This window comes from Pseudochaenichthys georgianus, chromosome 7 (assembly GCF_902827115.2).
Source record: "Pseudochaenichthys georgianus chromosome 7, fPseGeo1.2, whole genome shotgun sequence".
NCBI classification, from domain to species: domain Eukaryota; kingdom Metazoa; phylum Chordata; class Actinopteri; order Perciformes; family Channichthyidae; genus Pseudochaenichthys; species Pseudochaenichthys georgianus.
This window is the reverse complement of record NC_047509.1, coordinates 40,311,484-40,325,684: the sequence shown is the minus strand read 5'-3', so window position 1 is coordinate 40,325,684 and position 14,201 is coordinate 40,311,484. Positions and strand designations below refer to the sequence as shown.

At 39.3% G+C, this 14,201-nt stretch overlaps 1 protein-coding gene, 1 long non-coding RNA gene and 3 other non-coding genes across 5 annotated transcripts; 4 read left to right on the top strand and 1 right to left on the bottom strand.

Moving 5' to 3' along the window:
* Positions 1-2,488: 2,488 nt before the first annotated feature.
* Positions 2,489-4,809, bottom strand: LOC139434138 (uncharacterized). Its single transcript, XR_011643569.1, has 3 exons — positions 4,700-4,809; positions 3,881-3,959; positions 2,489-3,413 (listed from the first exon to the last, which is right to left on the bottom strand). It is a non-coding gene; the product is annotated as an uncharacterized lncRNA (long non-coding RNA).
* A 3,684-nt stretch (positions 4,810-8,493) lies between these two features.
* rpl10 (ribosomal protein L10) lies at positions 8,494-13,661 on the top strand. Its single transcript, XM_034087757.2, has 6 exons — positions 8,494-8,588; positions 9,769-9,827; positions 10,108-10,215; positions 10,894-11,032; positions 11,404-11,566; positions 13,461-13,661. Exons 1-6 carry the CDS (start codon positions 8,566-8,568, stop codon positions 13,614-13,616), a joined length of 648 nt encoding a protein of 215 aa, XP_033943648.1. The 5' UTR covers positions 8,494-8,565; the 3' UTR covers positions 13,617-13,661.
* On the top strand, positions 9,895-10,029 carry LOC117450188 (small nucleolar RNA SNORA70). The gene has a single exon (XR_004552566.1). It is a non-coding gene; the product is annotated as a small nucleolar RNA SNORA70 (small nucleolar RNA).
* Positions 10,678-10,812, top strand: LOC117450187 (small nucleolar RNA SNORA70). Its single transcript, XR_004552565.1, has one exon. It is a non-coding gene; the product is annotated as a small nucleolar RNA SNORA70 (small nucleolar RNA).
* Positions 11,693-11,827, top strand: LOC117450190 (small nucleolar RNA SNORA70). Its single transcript, XR_004552567.1, has one exon. It is a non-coding gene; the product is annotated as a small nucleolar RNA SNORA70 (small nucleolar RNA).
* Positions 13,662-14,201: the final 540 nt, after the last annotated feature.

The following is a 14,201-nucleotide window of genomic DNA, read 5'->3' as shown; positions in this document are numbered from 1 at the left end:
CAGAAGTATTATTTTAAGCAACACATTAAGTTGACGAAACACTCGAGACAAATGTAATTAAAGTCAGATCCACTCGTGTTTTAGACGTGGCAGTGATATCATAAACCTGTTAATGTATGCATTCAAATTCAAACACTTTTTCTGTTACCAGCTGTATTCACCTTGCAGGTGCAGCTCTGTGGCTTTTATCCTGGATAAAGTGTTTAAGTCATGGATGTTTAAAGTATAACTTCTTCATATTTGACTAGTATTAAAGTTCACTTTTCATTCAGGAAGTACGACGCTGCGCTGTCAGTATGCTTCTCCATGTTTGTGATTGGTCGAATGCTCCAAATACCACCCCTTTCATGCGTCGTAGTACAGTTTAGTGACAGCGCGTTTGTTTTGGATTAGGCCAACCGGCTAACTCAAACATATCCAGGTTATGTTGAACCAGCTTCGTAGTACAGGCCCCTGGAGCTTTGATGGCAAACACTGATGGTTTATTTAGGAGCTTCGGCCGGAGAATTCACAAAACAAGTCCTGAGTCAGAGGTTCTGACTTCACGGTAGAGTTGCCACGTCAATTCTGAAGAACTCTACCCCCAGACCCACGTATTTAGCTAGTTCAGAGAGTATAATCAACATTGTGCATAACAAGATAGAATGATAACACCTCTATCAGCTGACGCCAACAGGCAGGAACAGGGAGACACAACACTGAGAGCACAGCAGCCAAGGTTACAGGTGCCTGTGCTCAGTCAGGACAATATGAACTGATACACTGGGTCATAAGTTATGGGCCTTGGAAAATATTTCCCCAACAATACCGAAATGCATTATCCTTTTGTTTTATTCTTTGTCATTTGCTATGCTTTCTTTCAAATTAGTAAATAATACACAATGCTGCTACCGCTCCTGTAGGTTTGAATTACCCTGACTGTGGTTACACTCACACTGCACAAAGAACACACACACACACACACACACACACACACACACACACACACACACACACACACACACACACACACACACACACACACACACACACACACACACACACACACACTCACACAGACAAGATCCACACTTCCGTTTTCAGAGTAACACACAGGGTGTTAGCCTCCACACCCTCATCACACACTGGTCAGCGATCAGGCTTTGTGTGAGGGTGTGGTTGTCAGTTTGAGCAATTCTATGAAGGTAGATATGGTGAAAAATGCGAGAGCGTGAAAACCTGATGTGAGCACTTGCAGAAAAAAAATCTGAGCTTGTGTGCATACATTTACACTTGTATAAAATATCCACGTAACTGTGAACCAAATGTACACTTGTATAAAATATCCACGTAACTGTGAACCAAATTTACACACTTGTAAAAAATATCCACGTGAACCTGTGAACCAAATTTGAAGTCACAGAAGAAAAAAAAAAATGTTGTAGCTTGTAGAAAAAAAATGAACTTGGAGATGAAATGTTCACTTGCAGAAAAATACATATTTTTTAAATATATTTTCCATTACAACTGCAACTTTATTTATTACAACCTCTCAAATCAGTCATTACAACTTGACGAATCTGCTCTGTGGTAGTATAAATCGACGAATCTGCGGTCTTGACTTTTGCTACACTTCTTGCGATAAATGTGTCGCAAAAGTAATTTTCACCTGTAGATGTGGGGGGAGGGAGGTTGGAGCGAAGGGGGGTTGGAGCGAAGGGGGGGAGCTATCAGAACAACGAGGCTTGGGTCAGTCACAGTCACAGTCAGGTCGAACCGGATGACAGCAGGGCTAACTGTTCGCTAACGGTTCGTGTCGCTACTAGTCCGCTGACATGGCGCGTCAATCAACGGTAAGTTTTGCCCATTACTTGCCCAGTATTACTTTGAATATTACTATTGTGATTGAGGATTAAATCCGCTTTGAAGACCACCGTTTTATATCGTGAAGTTTAGCGGCGAAATAACGTCAGTCAGCCAGCTAACGCTAGCTTTGTTGAGTTTATGCTAGCTAAACAATTAGTGGTTGTAGTCTATACAGCAGTAATTCATATATTATAGCCTACTGCTTTGGCACTAACGGTTGATAACCGTTTATGAAAATAAAACCAATTGAACTGTACTGAAATAATGACAAGTTTTATAATTGTCTTGGGCTCCTGCTGTGTTTTTAAAGCCTTTGTAAATTATCCATGCTATTTTCTATTTAGAACGAAGACTTCAGAATCTTAAAATCCCTTAACGTTTGTATGCAATTGTGCTAAATTCAACTCTGGAATCAAGCAAATATTAATGTTTGCATGACATTAGTTATTTATATTTTGCCATCACTGAACTATACGTTTAATACATTTAAGTCAAGCTAAGGTACATGTGTTACATGTGTACAGCTAGTTAGTGCTCTTACCTGTGATGCCTCCTCCAAACAGCATAATAACCAGACTGTATCATTAAAACTAAGTACCAGTTCTAGATCCTTGACTTTAGACAAACAATTCAAAAGACAACATGTATTTAAAGACCAATCTTTATTTGAAGGTGCCTCTTATAACCTGAGATATTAGTTATACATTAATAGTATTGACAATTTAAAACAACTGAGCAACTCAACAGTCAACTTTATTTTTCTTATTGTCTAAAGCATTTATTATTTTCATTTCCCCCCTCTCATATTCAGTGTGGACGGATTGAGACAGCGTGGTGTCCAGAGGGCTGCAGAGACTTCAGGGAGAAACCTCCGTTTGATGGACATCCTGTCTGTTGGTTTGGAGAGGACTGAGGGTCTTTCCTCAGCGAGGAGGACCAGGCCTGATGGAGGAGCCCATGCTGGGCAAAGCTGATACCAACTGCACAGGCCTAGTCTGTCACGTTATTTGACTAAATGTGTTTACTTATACATTTAATAGGTTTACACCTTCTGTCCATATGTGCTTTTTATTTAAAACATTTGATTAACTTTTGGTTCACATTTCAATAAATTGTATTTGTACTCCTTTTGTCCATTATTCTTACTGAAAATGTTAGATTACACATTCACATCTGACTGAAGATTGGCCCCATTTATTTGTGACGTTGCAAACTCTGCGGTACAAGGCACAAGTGATGTGAAGCTCATAAAGTGAGGCAAATAGAAATAATCAGCTGATGGAGTGTAGATGTGGAAATAGATGCATTCGATCAGCTGACTATGTTTTTCGCCACACTTTATAAGCCTGACTATAACCACCCCTTCTCTGAGGTGTAGGCAGCGTCACAAACAGACTACAAAAATATTCGGTGTGCAGATCTTTGTTTTCACAATAAAAGTAGTTTCTTAGTGAATGTCCTGTACTGGTCTTAAAATCTCATAACATCAGCTTTTAATGTTCCTCTTGGATGTTCTTCTTGACCCTCAGAGAAGGAGAAGATGTCATGTCTTTCAGGCATGTCCTTTCCTAACAAATTACAGGAAACATAAAACATTATTGCAGAACAAGTGTGTTATTTATGAAAGAGGTGTGTTATGGGGCTGTTGATATAATTATTTTTGAATTGTAATCAGATTATGAATGAACAGTATGAAATTCATCAACATTGAAATATATGTTATTATCAAAATAATATTTAACTGTTATCAAAACGTAGTGCAACTGTAGAAGCTTGCTCTGTTGTCTCACTGAAAGAATAACTTTTACCACGTTTTTTACAGACAATATTAAGAGATAAATAGTAGCAGTTCTCACTATGTGTTAAATATCTTTGCCTTCAATACATTAAATTAGAAAGCTGACAAAGTAATATTGCTTTAGTATTTAGTATTGTTTAATGGAATGTATATCAGTGTATTAAAGTCAATACTTCATTCATTTAAACCAATATCTTTCTTGATTCTTTGTACAGTATGAAAAAAGAGTCTTAGTACCTGAGCTGAAGTTCACTGCTGTGAGGAGTCCAGTTATGTCTCTCACTCTGTGGTCCAGCCTGTCTGCATCACCTGGACACTTTAAACAAACAGATATATATATATATATATATGTAAAGTACCATGTGTACAAACAATATAACTGATTCTCTTCTGTTGAACAAGTTGGATTGTGTATTGTCCGAGTCAGGGTCCTTTTTATTTTACTGTAACTTTGGAAATTGTGTTACCAATCCTTACTGTTTATTTGATACCCATTTGTAATACAATTAATAAACACAACAAGGTTTGGGTTCGTTCTTCAGATGACTGTGACGTTAACGTGTAAGCTCAATAATGAACTCCAGCTCAACCAACCATATTGTAATATCTAAGTAATCATCTTGAAATATGACATTAATAATTGTAATATACACACATCTTATTTTGAGGTTGATTTCACATACACTGCTTCGACGTTAGCTAAATAGAAAATAGCATGGATAATTTACAAAGGCTTTAAAAACACAGCAGGAGCCCAAGACAATTATAAAACTTGTCATTATTTCAGTACAGTTCAATTGGTTTTATTTTCATAAACGGTTATCAACCGTTAGTGCCAAAGCAGTAGGCTATAATATATGAATTACTGCTGTATAGACTACAACCACTAATTGTTTAGCTAGCATAAACTCAACAAAGCTAGCGTTAGCTGGCTGACTGACGTTATTTCCCCGCTAAACTTCACGATATAAAACGGTGGTCTTCAAAGCGGATTTAATCCTCAATCACAATAGTAATATTCAAAGTAATACTGGGCAAGTAATGGGCAAAACTTACCGTTGATTGACGCGCCATGTCAGCGGACTAGTAGCGACACGAACCGTTAGCGAACAGTTAGCCCTGCTGTCATCCGGTTCGACCTGACTGTGACTGTAACTGACCCAAGCCTCGTTGTTCTGATAGCTCCGCCCCTTCGCTCCAACCCCCCTTCGCTCCAACCTCCCTCCCCCCACATCTACAGGTGAAAATTACTTTTGCGACACATTTATCGCAAGAAGTGTAGCAAAAGTCCGCAGATTCGTCGATTTATACTACCACAGAGCAGATTCGTCAAGTTGTAATGACTGATTTGAGAGGTTGTAATAAATAAAGTTGCAGTTGTAATGGAAAATATATTTAAAAAATATGTATTTTTCTGCAAGTGAACATTTCATCTCCAAGTTCATTTTTTTTCTACAAGCTACAAAACTTTTTTTTTTCTTCTGTGACTTCAAATTTGGTTCACAGTTACATGGATATTTTATACAAGTGTACATTTGGTTCACAGTTACATGGATATTTTATACAAGTGTAAATGTATGCACACAAGCTCAGATTTTTTTTCTGCAAGTGCTCACATCAGGTTTTCACGCTCTCGCATTTTGCACCATATCTACCTTCATAAATTCAGTGTTAAGAATATATTCTACATTTAGGTTGTCAAAAGAGCAACACAGATAAAACAAAAATAAAACAGTCATATTCTTAATCTTCAGTGTCATTGACATCCTGAAGTGTGCTTCCAAGCTTCCACATAGTAAATGTTCTGCATCTGATGTTACTCATATGTTCATCATGCTCTTATACAGGGAAAGACTTCACTGAATAATGTGGTTATTCACAGGACGAGTGTCTTCCTAACCGTTGTTTTTGACAGGGAATCTTCTCATTTCCAAATATTGCTAGACGGATAATAGAGGGGTGCAGTGATGACGTATGTTTTGTAGGCCGACCCGGAAGTAAGCTGCTCAAGGATTTTGGAATATTGTAAAAAATAAGATCTGTGGAAAACGAACCTGTTTGATACATTTACGTTTTGTTCAGCCGGATAATCTCCACACGTCTACCCAGGGCCGGCCCTCCCTACACCCAGATCACGCAGACTGCGTAGACATCTAAGTTGTTTGTGCCCCACCACTTTTGTACATATAGAAACGCCACTGATCACATGATCTGGAGTTCCTTGAGAAACTTCCAAAAGTCTTTGAGCCCAGCAAGTATCAATCCAACCCGTAACCCAGTTGCAACCACAAATAGTTGTACAAATTAGCAAGTCTAAGAGGTTTGGTATGAACATTGCTCAGAGACTGAAATAGGCTTGCTATTACTATCAAGTCTTGATGCCAGACATGTGACTCAAGTCAATCGCTCCATGTTTCAAGTAAAGTGCCAAGTTATTGTTTTTTGGTGTCTTCATGTCCAGTTGAGTCCTTAGAAATGCCCAGTCCTGTCACAGGTCAACGCAGACACCGTAGAAGAGAAACCTTAACCTTAAAGACAAAAGGAACGTTTTCCTAACCCTAACCAAGTTTGTTGTGCTAAATCTAGAACATTATTTTAATAATAGTTTTGAAAAGTGATCGACACTGAAACTTAACTTAAAGCTTGATAGTCAATGTAATGTTACAATGCCAACGTTTTATTTATGTGATTGGGTTGATTTGTGCAATCAGCACAATGCCATTCCCAGTGTGCGCCTGCATATCGTACACTGAAACAACTTGAATTGTCAATTGAAAATGTTGAATATATAAAGTTAACTTAAACAAGTGATTCTAGTCTTCATATTTAAATTGATTCAAGTCAGTCTTTCACCTCCAGGTCCAAGTCCCAATCATTTGTATTGTATGTCAAGTCGATTTGCAAGTCATTGAAACATTGACTCGAGTCGATTCAAGTCCACATCCCTGCCCTGCTTGATGCTAAACTAAGATAGTAGTTTCCTGCAATAGCTTCATATTCAGCTTACAAACATGACAGGTGTATGGATCATTACACTTATCTTTAGGCAAGAAAGTGGATAAAGTACTTCCCAGAGTGGAAAAGTAAAAATATAATCTTCCAAATCAACTAGCTAATCAGTTCATATTTGTAAGTAAAGAAAAATGACTCCTTTACAAGTGCAGTCCTGGGTTTAGTTGGGAGATTGAGCCCTATTCTTAGCTCTTGTCTGGAAAACTAGTGTGTGTGTGTGTGTGTGTGTGTGTGTGTGTGTGTGTGTGTGTGTGTGTGTGTGTGTGTGTGTGTGTGTGTGTGTGTGTGTGTGTGTGTGTGTGTGTGTGTGTGTGTGTGTGTGTGTGTGTGTGTGTGTGTGTGTGTGTGTGTGTGTGTGTGTGTGTGTGTGTGTGTGTGTCATTGGTCACCAGAAACAGGCACACACTCTAGGACCATTTTTGGTCCTTGCTCCCTTTCCATGGTCTCACTGTCATCTTGCCCTTCAGCGAGGTTGAGCTCAGACACAGCAAAGTCTGGAGGAGATTCAGAAACGGAAGGACGGGACGATAGGTTGTTGTTGCCGAGCTGATAGATGACCTTCACATGAGGCTGTGCAGGGATCCAATCTGAGTTAAAAGGCCTTCCTCACTGACACACCAAGGAGTGGCCACTTCTTAATCAGAGCAGGGGTCAAGTGGCTGTGTTTGCAAAAGGATGTTATTTCATCATTTGTAGACTCCATGTGTGTTTATTGGGGTAGGTCAATTCCCAGATAACTGACTTTGAATTCACACAAAAAATGTAGAGCTTAAACAGCAGCTTCTTAAGCAAACTAAAATCAAAGAGATGTGAGTGCTTCAAATAGGACTTATCAGGCATATATAACTCTCACAAATCCCTCAGGATGTTTAATAAACCGTGTTATGTTCAGTGACGTTAGAGCAGACGTCTGAACAAGGTTAGGATTCCTCAAATTCCCGAGCTAGAGAAGAACATTTGTTCTGCATTATCAGCTGGGAGTTCATATATGAGCTCATTGCTCCTTTTTTAAGAATTAACAAGTAGGGCACAGAGAAGCAGGGACTGTATGCATACATAATACAATAGTGACACCTGAAGGCCATTTTGTGGAGTGCATCAGGAGTCTCAGGATCTGAAACATTTGGATGTGGATCTCCTTCCCTGGATGGGGAGGCAACAGTTTTTTTTTTGCAATACTTTCTTCTATTTCTTTTTCTATTATATTGCAATATTGTCATAGTGTTTGCTTCATTTGCTTCATTCATGTAATGCATTTTACTTGCACTATGTGTCACTCGCACCATTATTTGCAGCATGTTATTTCTATTTAAAAGGCCATTTTTATTTATGTTTATCTCATTATTTGCTTTTATATTGGCCCTTATTCACCTATGCATATAGGCCTATGTTTCATTAAAGGGGAAACTGTTTACACTATTTGTATCATTGTGTTGCAAGGAATCAAACAGTATGTCCATATTTTGTACTGTAAAGAGAAAAGCCGGAGTATACATTTTATGATTTGGTGGATGTAAGGGGGACGTCTTCCCAGGGCGTGTTGTTTAAAACTACAATTCCCAGCATTCAGTTAATGCTAAATGTTAAACTAGACAACTGAAGGTTCAATTATTTTTGACTACACTATATTTAAATATATTCATTATATTAGTGATTTTATATTCGTGTGATTTAATTCTAGAGCAAAAATAATGTGTAAGTTAATATAAATTATATTTCCGCACCGGCATTGCTCTTATTACGCAGCGGAAGTCGGCTTGTCTTCCTTTCCTCCATTAGGTGAGTACGTGGTGGGAGCGTGGTTTCTCCGGCTCTCCCTCAAATAGACTGATTTAAAGTTATTTTAAAGATATACTGGTCTCGTTTTTACTAAAAACTAATTCTTACTTGTTGATTTATAGATTGCAACCATGGGCCGCCGTCCAGCCCGCTGGTAAGTCCTGTCTTACATCTTTTCTTTGCCGGGCCGGTTTTGTCTCACTCGGAGGAAAATGGCAGCGGCTCCGTTAGCACCATGTGCACTGTGCTAGCATACCGACTAGCCGTGTCGACACACCTCCACTTTTCTTATTATATTATCTGAAAACATGTCTCTGCTACACGACATGTGTAGAAATTCAATTCCTGTCTTAACCCACTGTGTTAAATGCACTTTCACTATTACAATGCTCTAAAGCTAACTTGGAGAGCTACGTGAGCTAATGTCAATTAGCACGAAGCTAGCGCGAGCACATCAATACCAAATATAGCCGAATTTTAACGTTTTATTAATGAAAGTCACAGTTTCATCTTAAGCACACCACTGTAACATTACCGGTTTAAGTTTCAATTAAGTAATTATAGCAATATATCAGTGTCAACTGTCAAGTGTCTTAACATATGAAAGGTTGTGACATTTGGTGCTGTTCCATGCCGAAACTGGACTATAATAATGTTGACCTGATGGCATCTTGTCAACAACGACTATGCTGTGTTATTCAATCATACGGCTGTCGTTGTTCTATTGTCCTTATAATGGCTTAATAATTATTACAGCCAATACAAACCTTATATTTATTCCTGTTTCATAGGACTCCATTGTTGCGAAACTACCTTTTTTAAATTAGAAGTAACCACTGTTTGCTTGGGAGACATTATACTCATTAATAGGAATAGACCAGTAACACATACTTAGTAGGACACATTGTATATTCAATCGCTAGTACCCAACAAATTATAAAAACTTTTAATACAATCCTTATAAATACAAAGTAAAAAATGATGGCCTTGCTGTTTGGGAGTGACTCAAAATACAATTACAGTTCTTTAAAGCTGTATCAGGCATCTGGTGTTTGCGACAACGTAGGCTTAAACACATTTATTATAAATGTGTATGGGGTAAATGGGCATCTGCCAATCATTTTAGTCAGTGTTTCAGGCCCTGAAGTCAAAATGTTGAGGCATCCTTGGGCAGGATAAATAACCCCAATTGGCTCCTGTGGGCATGTCTACGTTTATGGAAGTTGCTTTTGTTGTATCTGCCAAATGACACATTATGTAATAACCTTAACCATGAATTAGTTTTGTAAACAGACTTTGTAGGTAAATGTCTCAAATGAACTCTGTCTCCACAGCTATCGCTACTGCAAGAATAAGCCTTACCCCAAGTCCCGCTTCTGCAGGGGTGTGCCTGGTAAGCTGTTTAATTCTTTCAGAGTTTAAAGTGACTGCTTGTTGCCAAAATTCAGTTTTAGAAATCCCTGCAGCTTATTAAGCCGACCAGTTGTGCTGTCAGTGCGTTTCTGGTGTGCAAAGGCTGCACACAGTGAATCTTTGGTTTGTGTATGAACTCAGCTGGGAGGTGCTGAGTGCTTTAAGGGACCACTGAGACAAAATAATCAATCTGATTTACGGTCAAAAGTCTGATTGGATCATTTTAAACCTTTTTACTAATGGTTATTTTCTGTTTGTAGATCCCAAGATCAGGATCTTCGACTTGGGCAGGAAAAAGGCTAAGGTTGATGAGTTCCCCCTGTGTGGTCACATGGTGTCAGATGAGTACGAGCAGCTGTCTTCTGAAGGTGAGGAGCAAACCACACACAAAGATGTACATGGGACATAAAACCTCGTGCCTGAGGTTCTAACATGGTGAACTCTACATTAGTCCTTAACCAAAAACTCCTTCCACTGCTGTACTCCAGCATTTAATAAAGTCATTGGAGTTAAAGTGTTTGGAGAAAAACACTGATTTACTTTAAACCTTCTTCCAAGGTCTTCAGTTGCACACAAGCTAACATTGCATACATTATTATCCACATGTTCATTTTGGCAGTAAAGTTATATATTGGACTGGAGTGGGTCAATGTTTATGTAATGCAGTCCTTTAACATGCTTTATTCAAGTCAGGGGTTAAAACCCACCCTGTATACTTTTGTTAACATTTTTAAATGCTCCTCACAAGAAAGGAAAGCTAAATATCAGATTCAAAGGAGTACACATAGAAAAAACAGTCCTCCACAGCCTAAATTCTGCTTTAGAAATCCCTGCAGCTTATTAAGCCGACCAGTTGTGCTGTCAGTGCGTTTCTGGTGTGCAAAGGCTGCAGACAGTAACTCTTTGGTTTGTGTAAGAACTCAGCTGGGAGGTGCTGAGTGCTTTAAGGGACCACTGAGACAACATACATCTATCTGATTTACTCTTAAGTTTTGATTGCAGAAATCGTCTGTCTGATTCACCCCTCCCCTCCCACCCCTGTGCAGCTCTGGAGGCTGCCCGTATCTGTGCCAACAAGTACATGGTGAAGACCTGCGGTAAGGATGGTTTCCATATCCGTATGCGCCTGCATCCCTTCCACGTCATCCGCATCAACAAAATGTTGTCCTGTGCTGGAGCTGATAGGTGAGTCTGCCTGTGAATGGAACACAATCATATCAATGATCTGTGGCTATGGGATAATTGGCATCTACCAATCAGTTGGTGGTTTAATCACCACCCTAGTCAACATGTTATAGTGTCCTTGGGCAAGATGCTGAACCCTCATTTGCCCCTGGAGCAATTTCTACAGTATTAAAGTGTATGTAACTCACATTGGAGGAAAGCTTTAGCTAAAATGACCTGTAACTGAATTAACTAGGATAGTGAGCCTTCAAAATAAAGGATGTGATCAATTGGAATTTCGATTGGCTGTGTCTGTTAAAATGGTGTACTAATTTGTTAGGAGATATTAGTATTATTAACTCCCTTTGCTTCGGTCTACTTCTCATTGTCAGGCTCCAGACTGGAATGCGCGGTGCTTTCGGTAAACCCCTGGGCACCGTGGCCCGTGTGCGCATTGGTCAGGTGATCATGTCTGTGCGTACCAAGGCTGCAAACAAGGAGCACATTGTGGAGGCTCTGCGCAGAGCCAAGTTCAAGTTCCCCGGTCGCCAGAAGGTGAGCAACATGTCAACAGTGAAACCTCAGGGTTCTCATTTTTTACAAGGGTCAATTATGTGGACCAATTGAAATATCTTGTATCAGCTGAGTCAACATGCATCCCTCACGTGTCATGACTCAGCTCTGCAGCTTATTAAGCCGACCAGTTGTGCTGTCAGTGCGTTTCCGGTGTGCAAAGGCTGCAGACAGTGACTCTTTGGTTTGTGTATGAACTCAGCTGGGAGGTGCTGAGTGCTTTAAGGGACCACTGAGACAACATACATGTTTCTTAACCTGTTAAACCCCAAGGGGACCCCGTTTGTTTTTTTCACCACACTGTCTCACGGGATCTTGATATTTAAGAACCTATTAATGTGTTATACCAGATTAACGGAAATAATCTCAGCTAACTGACGATACAAACCATTTTTACTGAAACAAAACAAGTCTCATAAGAAGCATCTAAATGACCCCTTAGCGAAAAATGCTAACGCACTTTGGCACAGAACTCAAGATAAAAGTACCCTTATTACTTATCGTAGCTGCACATACAAGATATCCAATTAAAGATGAGGTTCCACAGATTATTTAGGTATATAGTATCATCACTGAGTGATCCGGACTCGCGACAGGGGAAGCAAACACAGACATCACAACACGTACCTTTACGGAGCTTCTAGGGAGATTGTCTCTTAGCTGTCAATCTGATCAAAAGACATGTTCAATGGCATTAAACCGAGAAAAAAACGCGGCTGAATCGGTTAATCCATAGGTTTTTAACATCTCTGTATACATTTTTTTATTTCATTTATAATCCATAATTCCATTTTTATGTAAAAATCGCAGAGAAATAGTTAGCTGCTAATGGTAGCCACCAGAGTGGCTGCTGCTTCCGGTCTTGGCTATGCAGCAGTCTAACACACACATTACCAAATAAGGACTAGGTGGGAGTTCCCCTAGATTCCATTGGCTCTGACGGTCAGAAAGAGATGTCACATGTCAAATTCCAGCAAGGGGGGCCAGAGATATGGCAAATCCACCCAAATGGCCCCAGAAGAGGTTTTTTTTTGCTAAACCTGTTTAAAAAGGTCAAATATCACTTGTTTTGCATCAATCTTGATACAGGGTACTTCTTATATGTTGCACTTTGGATTCCTAAAGCTTTTAGTCTACTAACCCAGACTCGGAGGAGCACAGGGATGTCAGTATTGTTTATGAAGCAGGGTATAGAAAGTAGCTACATTATTGAAATGAAAATACTATTTATTTACTTTTACAAACAGTGAGCAGCTGGGCAGAAATCAGCGTTCAGGCCAGGCTACAGCAGGTCAATTGAGTAATTCTTGTAAATGTTTTGTTCATATTCCTATTGTAATTGTCTCATTTAAAACGATGGCATTGTTCATATTTGCCTGTTTAGGCACAATGGTCGCGGTGTTTTTAGCGGCCTCTGCCCCCCTCTGCTGTGCCGTCAGTGCAGGAACAAATAAATCGTTCGTGTTGACATGAAAAGTGACCACACGGTCGTTTTCTCTGGTGATCTTTTTTTTTCTCCATGCCCTTAAAAGTTCTGTATGAATCATTAAAACATGAATGAATGAACATTTGCTGCTCAGTACCCAAACATAAATATGAAATATGTCTCATCTCATCATTAAAACATGAAAAATAAAATGGCGGGTAATAATGGATTATGACGGAAATGTTTACGATCCTGTCCGTCAAAATGACGGACAACGAAAAAGTCTAACGCAACCACTGAAGGGAAGATATGGTCATTTGTTCAGGGAATGTCATTTTCGAGCCTGACACCTGAAAAACAGGCTCGGGGTTTAACAGGTTAAAGGCCATACTCATTTTCATGTGGTTAACCATTGCAAGTCTGAATTTCTGGTGTTGCCCTTTCCTTCAGATCCATATGTCCAAGAAGTACGGCTTCACCAAGTTCAACGCCTGTGACTTCGATCAGATGATGGCCGAGAAGCGTGTGATTTCAGACGGCTGTGGAGTGAAGTACATTCCCAACAACGGCCCCCTGACCCGCTGGAAGAAACTGCACGCCATCTAAAGCATCACCAGACTACCAATAAAACTGGGTTTGATTAAAAAAAGATATCTTGGCCGTGGCTCTGATTTATTTCTCAGGAATCCTACATTACATTGTTTTGTGGGGAAGGTAATATTTACAATTGATTAATATGACTTTGCCTCAAAGGGATTTACAATCTTATTTTTATTTTCTTCATGGTGTTAGAGTACCGTTCAGTGGTCATACTAAAACAAAGCAAAACTCTGAACATGAAGATCTGATGACGTCTTTAGTATTGCATAAGTGATACTGAAATGTGAGCATTTTGCCAGGGGTCAGATTTTGAACTGAATGTATTTATCTCAAAGGTCTGAGGAGTCTAATGAAAAATGTAAAAAACAAACCCTTTATAGGAAACTTATTCCGGACAAAATCCATACCCTGTTATATATTTACAAATACCTGTATATTAAAAAAAATCAACAAATGCGAAGTCTCTTAAGCCGTGTGCCCTCCTCGAATTTTCAACCTTTCGACCCCTTCGTGGCAAAATGTACACGCCCATAATAACTTCTATTAAATCATATATCAATTTTATTTTCTACTTTTTTTTTCATGAATCAC

Coding starts and splice junctions, on each gene's coding strand:
- rpl10 (XM_034087757.2), top strand. CDS start 8,566: ATGGGCCGCCGTCCAGCCCGCTG. Junction 9,828..10,107: donor CTTCTGCAGGGGTGTGCCTG/GTAAGCTGTTTA, acceptor TTCTGTTTGTAG/ATCCCAAGATCAGGATCTTC. Junction 11,567..13,460: donor AGTTCCCCGGTCGCCAGAAG/GTGAGCAACATG, acceptor CCTTTCCTTCAG/ATCCATATGTCCAAGAAGTA.